The sequence below is a fragment of the Cryptomeria japonica genome, chromosome 2, assembly GCF_030272615.1.
Source record: "Cryptomeria japonica chromosome 2, Sugi_1.0, whole genome shotgun sequence".
NCBI lineage: Eukaryota > Viridiplantae > Streptophyta > Pinopsida > Cupressales > Cupressaceae > Cryptomeria > Cryptomeria japonica.
Window position 1 is genome coordinate 539,764,415 of NC_081406.1, and position 19,526 is coordinate 539,783,940.

At 36.4% G+C, this 19,526-nt stretch overlaps 1 protein-coding gene across 1 annotated transcript; it reads left to right on the forward strand.

Annotated features, from left to right (window-relative positions):
• The first annotated feature begins 13,375 nt into the window (after positions 1-13,375).
• On the forward strand, positions 13,376-17,764 carry LOC131066759 (late embryogenesis abundant protein 47). The gene is made up of 3 exons (XM_058001592.2): positions 13,376-13,625; positions 13,710-13,919; positions 17,528-17,764. Exons 1-3 carry the CDS (start codon positions 13,500-13,502, stop codon positions 17,708-17,710), a joined length of 519 nt encoding a protein of 172 aa, XP_057857575.1. The 5' UTR covers positions 13,376-13,499; the 3' UTR covers positions 17,711-17,764.
• Positions 17,765-19,526: the final 1,762 nt, after the last annotated feature.

Sequence of the window (19,526 nt, forward strand, 5' to 3'; positions counted from 1 at the left end):
TTTTTGTTTGGGAAAGGTATTTTAAGTCAGTCCAGTTAGGTTATTTTGATTATGCATAAGAAGGTAATGGGATATAGTAATATGATGTTGTGTGAGAAATCTTGATCGACATAATGCGAATGTAATATTTTATAGCCGCTCTTGGATTTTGGTTTAGAGGTTTGGGAAGTGAAGCAAGATATCGGTAAGGAAGGACACAGTGTAAACCGGTACAAACTGTGCTTTAACTAGAACTCATCCAGCATAGCAGATGCACTCTCAGAGTTCAAAATTTTGTTTGTAACTCCATATGTGGTGTTTGTAGTCAATGAGGCTCCTTTTGTGATTAGCAGTGTGCTCTAGGTTTTTGTCCTTCCTGCATGTGCAGGCCCCTATTGTAATATTTATTCATTTGGCCAGTGGATAGATATTGTGGGTCTCCAATCCCACCGTGGTTTTTCCTCTTTAAGGTTTTTCACGTATAAATCTTTATGTTATGGCGTATTCTCTTGTGGTTGCTTCATTTCTATTTGTTCTTATATTCTTTCATGTTTACCGGTTACTAAACTGCATTTTTAATAAGGTTAAAATTGATTATAGCAGCATAACACTGATTCACCCCCCCCTCTCAGTGTTCTTGGATTCCAACAATTGGTATCAGAGCTTGGTGTCTTGGAGTAAGTCTAACAGCTTGAGGACGATCCTGAATCCAGAATCCATAGAGATGAGTCTACATAAACAACTTGAAGTAGCACTTGAGGACTATGATGTTGAAAGGATGAAGGACTTGAAGTTGCAAGATGAATTGAACTCTGCAAAGGAATTCACCCTTACCCTACAGGAGAGATTGTCATCTGTTCAAGCTAAAAGGAAGGAACTTTTCCTAAATCTGGATGATGAAGAGAAGGATGCCCTTAAGGAACAATGTTAGAAGTTGAGTTAGGAGAATGGTGTGATGAAGAATGAAATGCAATCCATGACTATGAGGATGTCCAAGGATATTGAAGACCAGAAGAATAATGAAGAAAATCTTAGCAGATCTCTGAAAGACAGATATGAGCAATGCATAAGGCTGGTGCATGAGAATGATGTGTTGAGAACTAAGTTGGTGCAATCACAAAACAATGAACAATAGTTGGAAATAATGATATCAATCCTAAGAAGTGATTTGGATGCTGCAAATAAATACAAAGAAAGTTCAGGGTCAGTTCTGCAAGGCTTGATGAATTATTGAAGGATCAAAGAGACACTATAGACACTAGAGGTCTTGGATTTGAGCATGGAGGAAGCTCTGGTACTACAAATCAGGAGAATCCACCTGACAACCGGAATAAAAAATCACCGGTAAAACAACCAAATGCACATAAATTTAATGGTAGATGCTTTATTTGTAATAAGTTTGGTCATAGAGCAAGTCAATGTAGAAATAAAGCAAATCAAAATAATAATATTGTTCCTGGTTAATGTTCAAAATGTAATAAGTATGGTCATAGGATAGAAGATTGTAGAATGAATATCAGATGTCATGCATGTGGAAAGTTTGGAAATATGGGTAATCAATGTAGGTTGAAGAATGGTTAAGGACTCAACAAGGCAATTCAGAAAAACAATGTCACTTGCTATGCATGCAACAAAATAGGACATATTGCCAAATATTGTAGAAGCAAGAACAATCCGGCAGGAAATAATGAGAAAGGAAAACAAAAGGTTGAAGACATCTGGAAGGAGCATGAGAGGAAATGGGTTAGGAAATCTGAAGATCAACTGGTAGAGATAATCAACCTGGTTACTCAACCAACAGAACAAAATGTTCCTATACTGACATGAAACTCATCTGGTAACTAAGGAATTAGCCTTAGGGGGAGGCAAATTAATGATGAATCTTGCATTACCCTCGACAAAGGTCTGAAATCTTGTTTCAAATCTTGGAGAAGATAGTCTGGAGATTCACTGATGCTGAGATAATGGATTTTGAATCCGGTATGATATGCCAACATGCATTAATGTCAATGAGAAATTAGGGTTTTTGCAGAATAAAAGAGAAATATTGGTTCATTTTTTGATCACACTGCATTCAGAGTGAAACAGAGCGAGTTCAAGGCGATCAGTGCATTCACAATGGATTTTTAAAAGATTTCACCAATGAAGGTTGTGAGGTATTTTATCAGTTTTCAAGCTATCTTTTGTTTACAATGGCTTCTGGATCATCTTTCACTCTGACAGGTGTGGCTACCCTTGTTGTTGTTGACATCAAGGACTGTCCATGCCCTATTTTCAAGCAATGCCGTCAGATTGCAAAGGTCAATGATTTAGTTGGTGTATTTTCTAGGGTTCCTGAAGGAGTTTTGTATGTCGAAAACATTTGTGCATACATTCACTGCAATTTGGAGAATTTGGGTTCTACTGAGATCAAGAACATGTATATTGGCACTTTGCTGAACCAGGATGGGTCAATGAAACTAGAATTTCAAATTCTAAAAGATCAGGGTTTTACCGACTTTTTGTAGATGCTATAATTTGAAGGTGAATTGATCTGATATGCACTGAGTCGAGTCCATGGCGAATTCATATGGCTAGATCGGCCCCATGAGATTACCAAGGAGGCTATTCGTACGATCACCGATTTAACCCAGACTGGTCTAACCCTTGGAAGGAAGAAAATATCTAACAATGAGGAGGAGAAGTTAACTGGTGCAACATCTAACAACCGATCAATGAGAATTAGCACTATCAGAGACAAACCAGTTCAATTTGCAAGCATGATCATCGGTTACAAGGTAACCCAATCAAATCGGTTGAACTCTATTTCCAGTTCATGCATTTACTGTGCTCACAAAATGATTAAGGAGAATGAAAAGCTAGATCTATGTCAATGGATGTGTGATGAATTGATAAATAACCTAGGAAAGATTAAGGGTGAGAAGAGGGGTATTTTTCGGTATGGCAACCTTGTTGTCTACTTAATGCTTTTCTTTCTGAATGAGTTACCCAGAATTGGTAAGACCCAATGGGCATTTGATATACCGATAGAAAAACAAATCAAAGATGCTATTAGTAATATGGGACAAGATCAAGACTCTAATCTTTGGGGTTATTTCAAATCATTCTAGAAGGCAATGAAGAAGAGAGAAAGAGTTCCAAAGCATATAGTTGACAAATACTCAACTGAAATCTATTTTATGGTAAAGAAGGATGAAACATTGATGGAGGTAGTGCAACCAAGGAAGATCTAGATAACAGAAATGGGCTATAGGTAGATGCTGAGATCTTGGACTTGTATGCCAAGACTCTTATTGATGCCCCAGTTGATGAAGCATAGAAAGCTTTTGGGGCTGCAAAGCAAAAAGAAACTAAAGTTGAAATTGGATTCAGTAAGAAGAAAAGGGAAGGAAAGATCAAGAAGGTTGGGGAAGTTGTGCAGAAGATGTCCTCTGAGAGAAAGAAAATTATTGAACTAGCTGAAGGGTCATCTCCGGTAGCAGTGTAGGCTTCAACGACAGCAACAACCGGCAAGAATGTAGTAAAGAGGAAGAAACCAGAGACTTATATTGCCCCTGTTACATCCGGTTTTGATATTGATGTTGTGCCCTCACAGATTCCCAAAAATTTCATCAGGATACCAAGGAAGAAGGCTGAGGAAGTAAAGAAGCAGAAAGTGAAGGTTACCCCTCCAGTAGCTCCAAAGAAAATTTTGAAGGAGAGGAAGCCCACCAAGAAGAGGAAACCGGTTAAGGAGTCTACTTTTACTCCCAGCAAGAAGAAGAAATCAGATGTAGATATTGCTCTCGAATCTGGTAAGAGTATTGAAGTCATTCCTCCTCTTTCAGTTGCTGAGTTGATTGATCAAATCACTAAAGATGGAATGTTGAGTAATATACAACATTACTATGTACATATGGATGATAAGGAGCAAATGGAGATAAAGGAATCAGTTTTGTTGTACTTAGACATATACAAGAAAGCACTTCTAGAGATTGAAAAATAGATACCGGGAGATTTGTATAAAAATCTAGATGCTAGAAGGTTATCCGCAGTTGAAGAGGATAGACACATAAAGGTACATGAATTGTTAACTGTTTGTGGTGCTATAACTGATGAAGAGATGCAACGATGTTTAGAGTTTGCAAATAAATCAATTTTCCCAAGCAAACACCTGCATGTGAGTCTCATGGTAGGTAGACTGAATGAGATAGTTAAGGAGATGCATGAGGCTTGGGTAAAATTCTTTGTAGACAAACCATGATTCTTTACATCACCGAAAGTCCCTCAAAAGTCTAACACTCTAGACATCTCGGTAGATGATAAGGGGAAAGGTAAATTGGGAATGAATACATTGGTTTTGGATCATAAAATATTAGAGTATATTCCTCTGGTAGAACCACTTGTACCTAATATAGAGATACTGGTAGATAACATTGAAATTGTATAGGATAAGATAGGTACACCGAAACAAGTCATTCCAGATATAGAGGTTATTGATGTGGAAACATAAAATAAGCAGGTCGAGGCTATTGAACCTTCGACACTAAATGTACATATTGAAGAGGTTAAGGTTGAAAAGGTTACTGCACCAAGTGGCAAAGCCACCGGTGCAAGTCATGAGGTTGAATCTTCTCGGAAGATTTTGGATAGTCATTCATTGCATGCACTTGACTCATCCAGTCAAGTTGATTTTGCATAGAAGAATATTGAGTAGCTGAGCAGTTTTGAATTGATGTATTTTGCAGCTCAGAAGTTAAGGAAGGAAGGGTTTGAAGATAAGCAGGTTATTGAGCAAGTCATTCCGGTTTTGCAGTAGCTTTCACTATAATATAAGGTAGATCAATTGGAATTCCATCCGACAAAGTGAAAGGTTTGAATGAGCATAGTTCCAAAGAGTTTAAAACTCTTCAACAGGTATCAAACTGACAGTTGATTGAGCGGTGTAATGGAGCCCGAAAGGTGACTTGTGACAACATGATTTCATCTGACAAGGCTAAGCTGACATATGAGATATCAAAGATTGATGTGGCTCTAAATGAGTGTAGCAATATATATAGGTCTTGTACTAACATCAACAAATTAACAATAGACCTTGAGGTGAAATTGAAGGCGACAAAGGCCCACTTAGATCTTTTGGCTATCAGTTTTGATGGTACTCAGACACTGACTAGTACCACCGATGGTGAGATTTTGATAATAAAGTTTGATATTTCTAGATTAGAGAAGGACATGGATAGGCTAATTCATCGTGCAAGGGAATTAAGAGGTTTGGTGAGTCCCTGGTTGAACACTCTATTACTTCACAAGAGGGAAAGCATAGAGTTTATGAATAAACCTACTCTGAGAGACCTATCAGAAGAAGAGCTTCATGCATATAGTCTTAGTGCTTTTGTATCCATTTTGACCACATTGAAGACAGGTTGGGATTCATACTTAGGATTTTTGAAGAATGCTTACCCAAATATTTTCAAGTATATCTAGATCCGGTAATCACATTTTGGTTTGTACAAAAAATCATTTCCTATTCTTTTTTTTTGCCTCGGTCTTTGGCATTGCTATCAAAGGGGGAGAGGTTGATGTGAAAAATGATTGGGACATGAGAAGTAATGTATAGCTTAGGGGGAGCAGTCTTCCAACACTTTTGGAGTTTTTGGCAGGGAACCGAAACATCACTTCAACGATCCATTTTTCACGAGATACCAAAGTGGGAGATTGTCGGCAATTGGCACTCATTTGGCTTAGTTGTGTTGTCATTGATGGCAACACACACCATTTTGGGTTGGTCACTTAACCGATAAACATTGATATACATTGTTTGGCAACCGACATTCAAGTCAACCGACACTGATGGAAAGGGAAACCGACAAACTAGGAACCGGTATATGAGGCCAACACAAGAGATTGATCCAACAGGTCTACATGACAATGATCAAAGGCATCGGTCTTGAAGTTTAATGAATTTATTTTTTCTTAGGCCGACATGTAAATAAATTGTAATATCATTGTAAGCCGACATAAGGCATTTATGTTTTTGTTTGGGAAGGGTATTTTAAGTCAATCCTGTTGGGTTATTTTGATGATGCATAAGAAGGTAATGAGATATAGTAATGTGATGTTTGTTAGAGTATTCGGGTATTTACTTGATTAATTAAATAATATTTGTTTAATTATTTAAGTTCCCTTTATCTCTTTTACACTTAAGCTAACTTTAGGTGCATAATAATTAATTCTTTTATTAATTATTATGTGCAAACCTAGGTTTTCCCTTTTAGGGTTTCTTGACCTATTAAATGTTAAGTTCATTCTTTTCTTTGTAAGAAGAAGGAGGATTATTACATTACACATTTTGTGAATATTGAGCTCTCTCTTTTTGAGCATATTTTTTGTGTATTTCTTTCTTCTGTGATTGGCTTCCTTGCTTCTCCTTGTAACATGTTTTTCAGCTTGTAGAGATCATTTGGGCTTCTGTGGTGTTGTATTTTCTCAACTCCAATATGGTATCAGAGCTTCAGATCTACAACTATCTATTCTTGTTTCGAGAATTTCTGCATTGGAAGCAGATCTGGGGTTTCAGAAAGTTTTTTTTATGTACCTAGGGATAGGCCTTTTTTCTGAGCACTTTGGGCCTAAATAGACCTCACCATCATGCTCAGAAGGCCCAAAAACCCCTATGGTCATATAAAATTTGACCTTTTTTGGTTCCCGAGCCTCTGGGAGTATTGTTTCTCCAGTACCAGGTCGTACGACCCTGGCACGCAGTTTGAGAATTTTTTTTCAAAATAAATAAATGCCTTTTTATGGCATGCAGGCCGAACTTTGATTTTTTGAAGAAAAAAAAAACAAAAATATACAAAAAATAAAAAAAAAGGGCGAAAAAAACCTAAGGGTTTTGTGCAAAAGTTTTGTTTTGGAAAAAGTTTTTTTTTTGGGGGGTTCCCCACGGTATGCAGGGTACCGTGGGGCTCCCTACCACCACTGACAGAGCGGACCTAGGCCCCGCTGCCTACCGACCTCCGATGCTGCCAACTCCCATCGGCTCTCGCCGGTCCTCGGTCTCCGGCCCCTGGCGGCCCTGCTTCTCGGCCTCTACCTCCCTGCGGTCTCCACCGCCACTGCAGCTCCCTGTTCCCTCCCTGCTGCAACTCCCTCCTGCTATAGCTCCCCGCCGGTGCCCCCGGCCCCTGCCGCCGCCGCTCCTCGGCTCCCGCTGCCGCAGCTCCCGCCGGCCGCTACAACTCCTACGCCGCCGAAAACCACGCCCCGCACCGCTGGCGACAGCCTTGCCGCCTGCCGAAAACCCTTTCCTCGGTCACCCTAGCTCCGCCCGACTACCGCTGCACCACCTGACCACCACCACTATGCTGCTCACTGGCCACCTCTGCTCGAATAGCCACCAGACTACCCCTTCCTCTTGTTTTGAAGGGGGGTTTGGTTTTTTGGTCATATCTTGGGCATACAGAGTCATTTTTTTGAAAACGAATAGGCATCGGAAAGCTGGTTCTGAGCCGGACCTTGTGATGTTGGAAATTTTTTCCAATTTTTCTATTGACTATTTTTTTTTTCATTCAAAGTGGGGTCTCTTTTTTGCACTCTAGGAGACATAGAATGAGCATCTGAACTCCATTTTTCGAAAAAATTATATTTTTGGAAAACGTTTGTTGTTTAATTTCTAGACATATGAGTTTTATTTCCAGATTCTACTCCATGCATATTTTATTCAGTTTTTTGCTTTTTAGCACTCTAGTGGATATCTTGGTTGTTTCAGGTCTTGGGATCTCTTCTCTGAGTAGGATGTCTCGGTTTTTGCTGTTCTTTCCATTTCCAGTATTATTATCATTGTAGCATTTCATTTATGCAAACGCACTGAGATAAAGTGCCATCATGCATTGTTTACTTGGGATCTTGCACATCTTGTGCCTTGTTGTACATGCACTACTTATAGAGTGCCATGAGGGGGTTGATGTTTGCCTTTTGTTTGCCATCTATCATTGTCCAGTGAGTGTTCCTTCCATGACATTCACCTCATGATATGTGTCAAGTGAGTGTTCCTTCCACGACACTGTACTTTCTCTACACCTTCGATGTTCCTGGTTCTTTGTCATGCAGCTCTTGTTGGCCGTTCTTTTTAGTGTACCTATCCCTCTCCCTCTTCCGCATTATGGGGAGGTTTGTCTCATTGGTTCTAATGCTTCTGTGGTTCAATTAATCAGCTCTTCAGGCTTTGGTGTTTTCATGCCATTTGTATCTTTTGATTTCAGTTGTTTGCCTTGTTTGCCTTCTGATTCAAGTAGTGTCATTTGAGGGCACTCATACAGATTATAGTCTTCTCTACCTAGTCATGTTCTCTTTTAGTGGAGGTTCTTTAGATCAACAGTTATTCTTCGACAGTGTTTGCAGGTTCTTCATGCTTCAGTGGTGTTCTTTTCCATCTCTTTTTGGAGTAAAGTGTTTTTCCCACGTGGTTTTCTCTATTTCTCTGGTTCATACAGATTTCATTGTATTTGGGTACCTGATTAGGCCTTGTTGCCAGGACCCATCTTTCCTGCTTTTAGTGGTTGTTCTAGGTTTTAGCTTCTCCCTAAGTCTAGCTTAAGGGGGGTTGTTAGAGTATTCGGGTATTTACTTGATTAATTAAACAATATTTGTTTAATTATTTAAGTTCCCTTTATCTCTTTTACACTTAAGCTAACTTTAGGTGCATAATAATTAATTCTTTTATTAATTATTATGTGCAAACCTAGGTTTTCCCTTTTAGGGTTTCTTGACCTATCAAAGGTTAAGTTCATTCTTTTCTTTGTAAGAAGAAGGAGGATTATTACATTACACATTTTGTGAATATTGAGCTCTCTTTTTTTGAGCATATTTTCTATGTATTTCTTTCATCTGTGATTTGCTTCCTTGCTTCTCCTTGTAACAGGTTTTTCAGCTTGCAGAGATCATTTGGGCTCCTGTGGTGTTGTATTTTCTTAACTCCAATAATATTGTGTGAGCAATCTTGATCGACAAAATGCGAATGTAATATTCTGTAGTTGGTCTTGGATTTTGGTTTAAAGGTTTGGGAAGTGAAGCAAGATACTGGTAAGCAAGGACGTAGTGTAAACCGGTACAAACTGTGCTTTAACCGGAACTCATCCAGCATAGCAGATGAACTCTCAAAGTTCATAATTTTGTTTGTAACTCCATATGTGGTGTTTGTAGTCAGTGAGGCTCCTTTTGTCTAGGTTGTTGGCCTTCCTGCATGTGCAAGCCCCTATTGTAATATTTATTCATTTGGCCAATGGATAGATATTGTGGGTCTCCAATCCCACCGTGGTTTTTCCTCTTTGAGGTTTTCCACGTATAAATCTCTGTGCTATGGTGTATGCTCTTGTGGTTTCTTCATTTATATTTGCTGTTATATTCTTCCATGTTTATCGGTTACATTGTTAATAAGGTTAAAATTGATTATACCGACAGAAAATGGATTCACCCCCCCTCTCAGTGTTCTTGGATTCCAACACTTCCTTCTCAAACTTAGAATCATAATCTAGTTTATTCTTTTGTTTCTTCTTACAAAAGTGTTCAGACTTACTGCAATTCCAACAAATAACTTTGGTCTTTCTAGGAGATTTGGATCTCCCCTTAGAATTGGATTTATCATGCTTCTCATTCTTCTTTCTTTTTTCCTTACTTTTTTCATGAACATTTAGGGCCTCCTTGGAATAGATGGATACCTTCCTCATCTCTTTAGAAAGAAAATAACCCACCATGTCTTCAATCTCTATAATAATAGAAGTATTGGTAATAACCATAATAAGAGAATCACACAAATCAAGCAAAGAACAAAGCAAGAGCTAAAACTTCTCCTCCTCCTCCATCTTGACACCAACAGATGTCAATTAAGCCAAAAACATATCAAATTATTCCAAGTGGTCTTTAATTCATCCACCCTCTTCCATTCTCAAGGAATATAATTTCTTCCATAGCTTCTTTGTAGAGGACTCTTCATGGACATTGATTAAAACAGAGTCTAGAAGCATAAACTAATTAGACCCTTGGATTTATGGTTCATAAAACCATATAGAGAATCCAAAGTAGGATCTATAGGTATGAAGACATTCTCATTAATAGAATTCCATAGATCTCGATCTTTAAACAAATCTTTGATCTTTAGCTTCCACGTCTCAAAATTATTTCCAAAAAATTTCTCCACCTCTATTCTCCAAAATGAACTTGTCATCTAAAAATTACTTCAACAATATCACAAAGTATCTTTTGCACAAGCTCCTACTCAACTCTGGATTAGTTGAAAAAGACTCAACAACCCACAACTGAAACGAAAGGTGATCAAGCTTTGATAACACTTGAAAGGAAGTTAAGGTAGCGACACAACTTCCTACACTAATCTTCATAAGAGGGTTATGCAAAAATTTTTAGATCTTTACAATAGCTACATAAATTAAACAAAAAAAACAAAACACAAATATCATCCATTCCATAACACAATGATTTACATGGGGAAAACCCTCTTGCGAGAAAAACCCTACATTCCAAAATCCACCTAATATATTATTTAGAAATAATAAAAAATATAATATACTTGCAAAGCAAGCTTCTCATAGGAGTATTATCAACCAGAGATCTAAAGGTAACTCAACAATTATAAAGCTCTTACACACAACCTCCATATGATGTACCTAATATATAATTGACAATACATGAAATCGTCAAATGGTATTACAAAACTATGAGCTAAAGCCATCCAAAATGTGGCACCCAATTTATCTCCAATCCAATATGCCCCATGATATGTCAAACTACACACCAACACATGTAACTCCCCTTTACAACTCATTTATGTGTCCAATACTTTTTTATATTTCCCATTTCAAGAGACCCAACTTCCAGAGGCCATAACTTTTGATTTATGAGTCCAATTGATGAATTGTTTGAAGTGTTAGAAAGCTTGTGAAGTTCTCAATCAAGCTATAACCACTATACAAATTATGACCACTTTTTAGGCCTAAAATGCCTCTAAGGCCTTCAAAATTGACTTTGAAACTTTTAAAAATAGATTTTAATATCTTCAAATCCAAACATAATCTTAACAATGATAATTTGTCGACATGCTTGTTTATCCAATCCATATCTTTGGGGAAAATTTTGGACCAATCCATACTCAAATGGAAACTTATTATAAACGGTAACCTTATGTAATTGCAAGGTTATGACATCATTTTTCTACACTGAAATCCTCTCCCTCCTACTAGAGTTGCTCTTGCCTCCTCCTATTGGAGTTGCTCTTGGCTCTTAAGCATTTTTTTTATGTTTTTATATATGCTTTCTGGGTTGTGCCCATTTGAGACTCTAGGGTGTGATCTTGTATTCACCCATGTTTTTTTGTGAACATGTTTTTTTTTTTAATTAATAGAATCCGACACACTTATTCATAAAAAAAAATGACAATTAAGAGTGTTACACCAAATTCTTATTTCTTAGATCCTTCTTTGTATGAAATTACACATTATCTTATTTCTCATGATTTTCTTATGTATTGTATTGTTAATTTTATTAATAAATACGTATTTCAAAATCTATCATTACAAATTACAAGTGTTTTTAAAGAAACGCCATCAATAGTGGCTTCTAAATTTGGAATTCACATCCCATTAGAACCTTCCTCATATGAATCCATTTTCATAACTCAAAATTTTCACATTCTTAATTCTAGTTCATATTCATGTGATTCAATGGTTCTTCAATATGGTCATTTCCTTGTAATTGGGTCAATAGAAAAATTACTCGTAACTTTTCATAAATATAAGAACAAACAAATAATAGATTAATCAATGATCAATACAATAAAATCATATTGTTACATGTTACTAAAACATATTTTATCACTTCAACAAATTGATTTAAATACTAAAATTCAATATGAAACATGTTTAAAAATTAGAGGGTTGAACTAATTTGTAATTAGTAATAAATAGAAAAGTAACAAACATATAATAAATAGAAAAGTAACAAAAATATAACAAGACAAAACTATAGAATATAGGTGTTGATTTTATGTCAAAAAAAATTGTATAATGTAAAATTTTTTGTAATTCTATATATAGATATATATCTCCATTTCATTTGATTATAGTTGTCAAAATTTAACATCTTCTAGGAATTTCTTTTTATTAATGAATATTGGTTTGGACTCATATGTATCCCTTGAAATTCCTTATCCCTTACCATCTCATTCTTAAATGTTAAATATTATTCTAACATTCTAAACAACACTAAGAGTCGTCATGTCAAGATCAAAAAATTGTTAGTGTTAAAATGATGTAGTTCAATTGGTTGAGAGCATAATTGGTGATAATGATGGTACATGTTAAAATTTGACCACTAAGGTTGAAACCCTTAGAGGTGCATTCAAGTTAGGTTCAACACCAAAGCAATTTTGATGGATGAGGTCCCTACACGTGATACTTAGATGAGGGATAACTTTTGATTTAGATGAATGCTTACTCACATTGTGGTAATTTGCACATGACTGCAAGAGTAGATAGGTAACTCCTCAACACCCACAAGGATCCATGTTAGATGAAATAACTTCTACAAGAGAGAATGATAAGATAATTTGCATCAATAATGTATAGATTAATAATGGTTGAATATGAATTCAAATATACAATAGGCCTTGCTTATATATGCAAGGTATGAGGTAGGATGACACAAGATGTTGACATGTGTCTTAATCCTATGTAATGAGAATAACACCCCCTTTAAGTACAACCTCCACTAATAACTAGATATGAAAGACCCTCATTCACACTCACTATCCTTAAGTACAATCTAGGGAGTGAAATTATTATGCAAATGATGCAAAATTTTAAATGATGATGCAATATGTCTCGACAACTAAACCATGTTAGATACCCATATACAAATAATTTCTTACAAACAAAAAAAAGACAAAACAAAACAAAACAAAACTCCTATCCAAAAGAAATACAAAAAGAATCAAATGATAGACAAAGTGATGTATGGTGGTCTCAATATCAGTAGTGATTACTTAATTAAAGACAATTTATTACAATCTAGATGCATGCTTATATATACACCATTGAAAAAATAATGAAAATTTTAAAACTTTCCATCATGATGGAGTACCTACTTCAAGTATTCTCATTGGGTCTCAATACCAACTTCGTTTCTCAACATGAGTTAAACCAATAGAGATCGGAGTAAGATGACAATCCAATCCAGAGAAGTTGGTTTTGGTATGCATTCCAAAGAGCTCGGAATGGATGTACACCGTCCAGCACAGTATTTCTGACAGGAAATTAACGTAACTGTATAGGCAGTTCTTGTATTTTTGGAGAAGACTATAAATGGTGCATGCAACTCTAATTTTATAAACATGGAAGCAGGACAGAGCACCGCGAAGCAATGATGTAGTTCAGGGCGAGTGGAAGCATGTATGCTGCAAAGGCCGTGCCACGCATTGAGACAATGATTCTACGTACCCCCATCTCCTTTGTTTCAACATTAAAAATGCGTGTATGTATACCAACTCAAACCCTACTGTTGGGCAGAGCATCTCAGTTTCAGACAAGATGGAAGGGCAGAAGCAGGATATGCAGAGACCCGGGCTTGAAGGGCATAAAGGCCCTGTTACCATTGGAGAGGCAATAGGCTGAAAGATCATTGTTTATGTTGCATACCCATTAAAGCAATACAAACATTTTAATGTTTTTATGATCTGGTTGCAGGTCCTCCAAGTAGTAGGAGTGCGGCATCCGGAGAAGCAAATTGACATAGCAGTGGTGAGTGCAATAAGGAGTGCAGAGGGAAGAGCTACAGGGGTCAAGGATGGCCTTCCCAATGGCCCTGCCACTCAAGCTCAGCATGTTCTTGACAGGAGGACAAACCCTACCCTCGCAAACGCTGGCCCTGAGCCTACTTTGGGCACAATTTTGGCTGTAAGTTATAATATTGCTCTCCAAAACCATTTAAAAACCCCACAAAAAACTCCAACTTAATCATTTTCTTAGCTTGCACTCGTTCCTTGGAAATTTCATCTTTAATTCTGGTTGATATTCAGCATGCTTTCCTTTGAAAATTTGTGAACTGCTGTGGGGTTTGTAGATTCTACTCTTTTATTAGAACTGTTGTGGGGATGGCCTGTGGGGTTTGTGGATTGTACTTATTCCTTTTGAAATCTTCAGTTGAAATGCTATTTTATATTCAGCATGCTTGTGGGGTTTGTGTATGGAACTCGTACCTTTGAAATTGTTGGGAGGATGGTTTGTGGGTTTGTGGACTTTACTCATACCTTTGTTACTTAATATTGTGGTTATTATTTATCTTCAATACTATATTGTGCTTGTGGGGCTTGTGGATTGCACTGTAGTATTGCGCTTGTGGGGCTTGTGGATTGCACTGTAGTATTGCGCTTGTGGGACTTGTGGATTGTACTAGTATATATTGTGCTTTATTTGTCTTCAATACTAGTAGTATATATTGTGCTTGTGGGGCTTGTGGTTTCTATTTATTCTTTTATTCTTTTATTTAGTATTGTGCTTGTGGGGCTTGTTCATTTATTTGTCTTCAGTACAGGGTGTAGTTGTTCATTCATTTAGTATTGTTTGTTTAGTATTGTTCTTGTGGGATCTACTTGTTCCTTTACTTGCCTACTACTATTGTTGTACTAGGGTGTAGTTGTTCATTTACTTGCCTACTAGTATTGTTCGTCTAGTATTGTTCGTCTAGTATTGTTCGTTTAGTATTGTTCTTGTGGGGTCTACTTGTTCCTTTACTTGCCTACTACTATTGTTGTACTAGGGTGTAGTTGTTCACTTACTTGCCTACTAGTATTGTTCATTTAGTATTGTTCTTGTGGGGTCTACTTGTTCCTTTACCAGCCTACTACTATTGTTCTTTTATTTGTTTTCAATATTACTACTAGTATTGTGCTTGTAGGGCTTGTGGATCACCATGATTATAAGGTTTGTGGATGGTACTCATACCTTTGCTAGTTAATATTGTGGTGATTATTTGTCTTTCATACTACTAGATTTGTGTTCTAACTTGTGGAATGCATTTGTGTTCTTACTTGTGGAATGCACTTGTGTTCTTTTGATTGTGGGATTACTAGTAAATTGTACTTATTCCTTTGCTAAAGTGTTGTGCTTGTGTGGTGTTCTTGTTCCTTTACTAGCCTACTAGTAGTACTAGGGTGTAGTTGTTCATTCATTTAGTATTGTTCTTTTAGTATTGTTCTTGTGGGGTCTACTTGTTCCTTTACCAACCTACTACTATTGTTGTACTAGGGTGTAGTTGTTCATTTACTTGCCTACTAGTATTGTTCGTTTAGTATTGTTCTTCCTTTACTAGCCTACTAGTAGTACTAGGGTGTAGTTGTTCATTCATTTAGTATTGTTCTTTTAGTATTGTTCTTGTGGGGTCTACTTGTTCCTTTACCAACCTACTACTATTGTTGTACTAGGGTGTAGTTGTTCATTTACTTGCCTACTAGTATTGTTCGTTTAGTATTGTTCTTCCTTTACTAGCCTACTAGTAGTACTAGGGTGTAGTTGTTCATTCATTTAGTATTGTCCTTTTAGTATTGTTCTTGTGGGGTCTACTTGTTCCTTTACCAACCTACTACTATTGTTGTACTAGTGTGTAGTTGTTCATTTACTTGCCTACTAGTATTGTTCGTTTAGTATTGTTCTTGTGGGGCCTACTTGTTCCTTTACCAGCCTACTACTATTGTTCTTTTATTTGTCTTCAATATTACTACTAGTATTGTGTGGTAGGGCTTGTGGATTGTACTCATACCTTTGGTAGTTAATATTGTGGTGATTATTTGTCTTTCATACTACTAGACTTGTGTTCTTACTTGTGGAACGCATTTGTGTTCTTACTTGTGGAATGCACTTGTGTTCTTTTGATTGTGGGATTACTAGTAAATTGTGCTTATGCGGCTTGTGAACTGTATTTGTTCTTTATTTGTGGGGTGTACTTATTCCTTTGCTAAAGTGTTGTGCTTGTGTGGTGTTCCTGTTCCTTTACTAGCCTACTAGTAGTACTAGGGTGTAGTTGTTCATTCATTTAGTATTGTCTGTTTAGTATTGTTCTTATGGGGTCTACTTGTTCCTTTACTAGCCTACTACTATTGTTGTACTAGGGTGTAGTTGTTCATTTACTTGCCTACTAGTATTGTTCGTTTAGTATTGTTCTTGTGGGGTCTACTTGTTCCTTTACCAGCCTACTATTATTGTTCTTTTATTTGTCTTCAATATTACTACTAGTATTGTGCTTGTAGGGCTTGTGGATTGTACTTATTTCTTTGCTAGCCAAGATCACCATGATTATAGGATTTGTGGGTTGTACTCATACCTTTTATAGGATTTGTGGATTGTACTCATGCCTTTGCTAGTTAATATTGTGGTGATTATTTGTCTTTCATACTACTACACTTGCGTTCTTACTTGTGGAATGCACTTGTGTTCTTTTGATTGTGGGATTACTAGTAAATTGTGCTTATGGGGCTTGTGAATTGTATTTGTTCTTTATTTGTGGGGTGTACTTATTCCTTTGCTAAAGTGTTGTTCTTTTATTTGTGTTCTTGTTCCTTTACTAGTAGACAAAGCTTGTGGATTGTACCTCTTCTTTTGTTTAGCAAAGATTGTACTCATATCTTTGCTAGTTAATATTGTGGAGACAAAGCTTGTGGATTGTACCTCATCTTTTGTTAGCAAAGATTGTACTCATATCTTTGCTAGTTAATATTGTGGAGACAAAGCTAGCAGATTGTACCTCTTCCTTTGCTAGCGGATTGTAGTCATATCTTTGCTAGCGGATATTGTGGAGACAAGATGCACCATGATTGTGGGTTTGTGGATTGTACTCATATCTTTGCTAGTTAATATTGTGGTGACTATTTATCTTCGATACTTGTGTCCCTTTGTGTATTGTACTTTTTCCTTTGCTAGCAAAAAAACCAACATGCTTGTGGGTATTTGGAAGTTGTATTCATTTCTTTGAAATGTTTTGTGGGCCTTTGGAGGTTGTGTTCCTTTGTATATTGTACTTTTATCAAAATGTTTTGCAAATATGGATGGTTTATGGATGGTTTATGGATGGTTTGTGGATTTTACTTTTCCTTTGCTAGCTAAAAGGCAAGCATGTTTGTGGGCTTTTGGATGCAACATTCATTCCTTTGAAATGTTTGTTTTTTGTGTGGATGGTTTGTGGATTTTGTAAGTTGGCTTTTGGGCTTTGTAGGTTGTATTCATTTTTTTATATGTTTTCGGAGGATGGTTTGTGAGGTTTGTAGGAAGTACTCATTCCTTCGAAAGAAATCTTGTGAACATTATTCGTCTTTAATATATGTTAATATTGAGCTTGTTGGGCATGTGGATTGTACTCATTCATTCCTTTGAAATCCTGTGATGATTAGTTGTCTTTAATACTAGTTGATCTTGCGCTTGGGGGTATGTGGGTTGTGTACTCGCCCCTTTGAAATCCATTGATGATTGATTGTTTTCAATACAATTTGATATGGAACCATTGGGATTTCTAGCATGCTAAGGATACCCAACAACTGGAGAAGCCAGTAAATCTGAGGGATGCACAAAGGATTACAGAAGCTGAAATGAGAAACAGTCCAACAGGCCAAATTGAACCTGACGGCATCGGTGCAGCAGTCCAGGCTGCTGCCGACTATAATGTTGCTTGTGGACATGTTAATCCCAACGCTCAGTAGACATGAACAAAGCCAACCTTTAATTTCTTGGAAGAAGAATGTATATATATATATATATATATATATATATCTATCAAATGGAGTTGAAGAAAGACATGTATGTAACAAATAAGTTTTAGACGCTCAAGTCTTTTTAGTGCAAATATCCTTTTCTGATTACGATGATATCCTCTCTAAGATGGTCTCAACAAAACACTTTTGAGGTTGCAGTTTGTCATGTAATAACGTTAATATTTCCTTCGATTACAAGCTCTTCAGAAATAATAGGAGACGGTCTCAACAACTCAGAATACACAAAAGAATTTAAAGAGAAAAATAAAAACTAAATTATTAATCAAGTTGCAGTTTGTCTTGTAGTCTTCCATTAAATTAACTCACAATTATCTTCCCTTCAATAACTAAATAAGCTTTTTGAGGAGGAAAAAATGTGAATTAAATTATTAATCAAGAATTTTTTGACGAACCATACTATTAATAATAGGATTTTAAGAAAGGAATTGTCCAATATCATGTCCATCTTTCAGATCATGCTAGCCATCTACTCTTACAATTTTCATAACCGAAATTTAGAACCAGTAAAAAACTATCAAACCAGCAAAATTTCTATCATATCATGTCCATGTTTCAGATTATACTAGCGTCAAGACCCAAACACCATTTCAAACTAGACTCTATAATCCACCATGCATCCTCTTTTGTGCCCAGTTCCAAGCACCATGCGAGCACGATGTCTACATTGAGGTGGTATTTATACTCCGCTTTCATATATTCCTCCACCAACAAAATCCTCACCAACTAGTAGAACATGGGGTTATCAAATTCTCCAGGCGAGCTTAGAAATTTCTCCCATAAATGAAATTTGGTGTTTACTCAAGGCTAAAGTTGGCTTCCATACTTACCTTCTGCTAACTCTTTGCAAACAACACTGATGAATAGTGACATTGACAAGCTATTTGCCATCCCTATAACATACTCTTGACATGCTTCAAACTACTTGAAAATCCCACTTTCATAAATGCCTTGGACGAAATGGAGTTGGCAAATGTAGGTTTTAATGATTATTCATCCATTGTCACCCCTCAATAATCTTCCCATACGAACTCATAATTATCATCCTTGAATGTCACCATCTTATTGCAGATTATATTTGCACTTCATTGCCACCATGCAACGTGTGGGTAATTTAATAAAAAATCAAGTTTTCGAGCTTTAATTTAATTAGCTTAATCCATTTGTTTAGTCTCCAATTCTGAGATTGCCCATTGATAATAGAGTTTATGATAATAATAGTGTTTACTGCCTAGAGTTACTACTAGATAGGTCATTTGAGCCTCTGCTTCATTGTTAGTTTCGTCTTTTAACTTCTAAGCTCCTAATGTCATGATATTACCCTTCCAATTACGAGCCACAACCCTTGCCCCTAATGGCCCTGTTGCTTTGTAAGGCTCCATCAAAATTAACTTAAATCCACCCTTCTTTCGGTCTGGTCCATTTTATTTTGTTCTTTTTATCGAAATGGATTAACCCATTACTGCTCATTGATGGGCAAATTATTAATCAATTTAAAAAAAAAAGATAAGAATAAAAAAGCAAGACTTTTTAACTCCAAATTTTAAAAAATTGCTGATTTTTTATTTTATTGTTTGGTCATTGTTTAGTCTATTTTATTTTTTAAAATAGATTTATTCCTTATTAAGATATTTTTTCAGCTTTTTCGAAGAGAGAAACAGTATGGAAATGACTTTTTTATTTAAAAGAATAAAATTTAAAATTAGTATATAGATATCTTAAATACATCTATCTAAAGATAGAAATG

What these genes read in the sequence shown, in the direction of transcription:
- LOC131066759 (XM_058001592.2), top strand. Translation starts at nt 13,500, where the DNA reads ATGTATACCAACTCAAACCCTACTGTTGGGCAGAGCATCTCAGTTTCA. An exon ending in GCCCTGTTACCATTGGAGAG is followed by an intron (nt 13,626 to 13,709) that starts GCAATAGGCTGA and finishes ATCTGGTTGCAG; the next exon opens with GTCCTCCAAGTAGTAGGAGT. An exon ending in CTTTGGGCACAATTTTGGCT is followed by an intron (nt 13,920 to 17,527) that starts GTAAGTTATAAT and finishes TGGGATTTCTAG; the next exon opens with CATGCTAAGGATACCCAACA.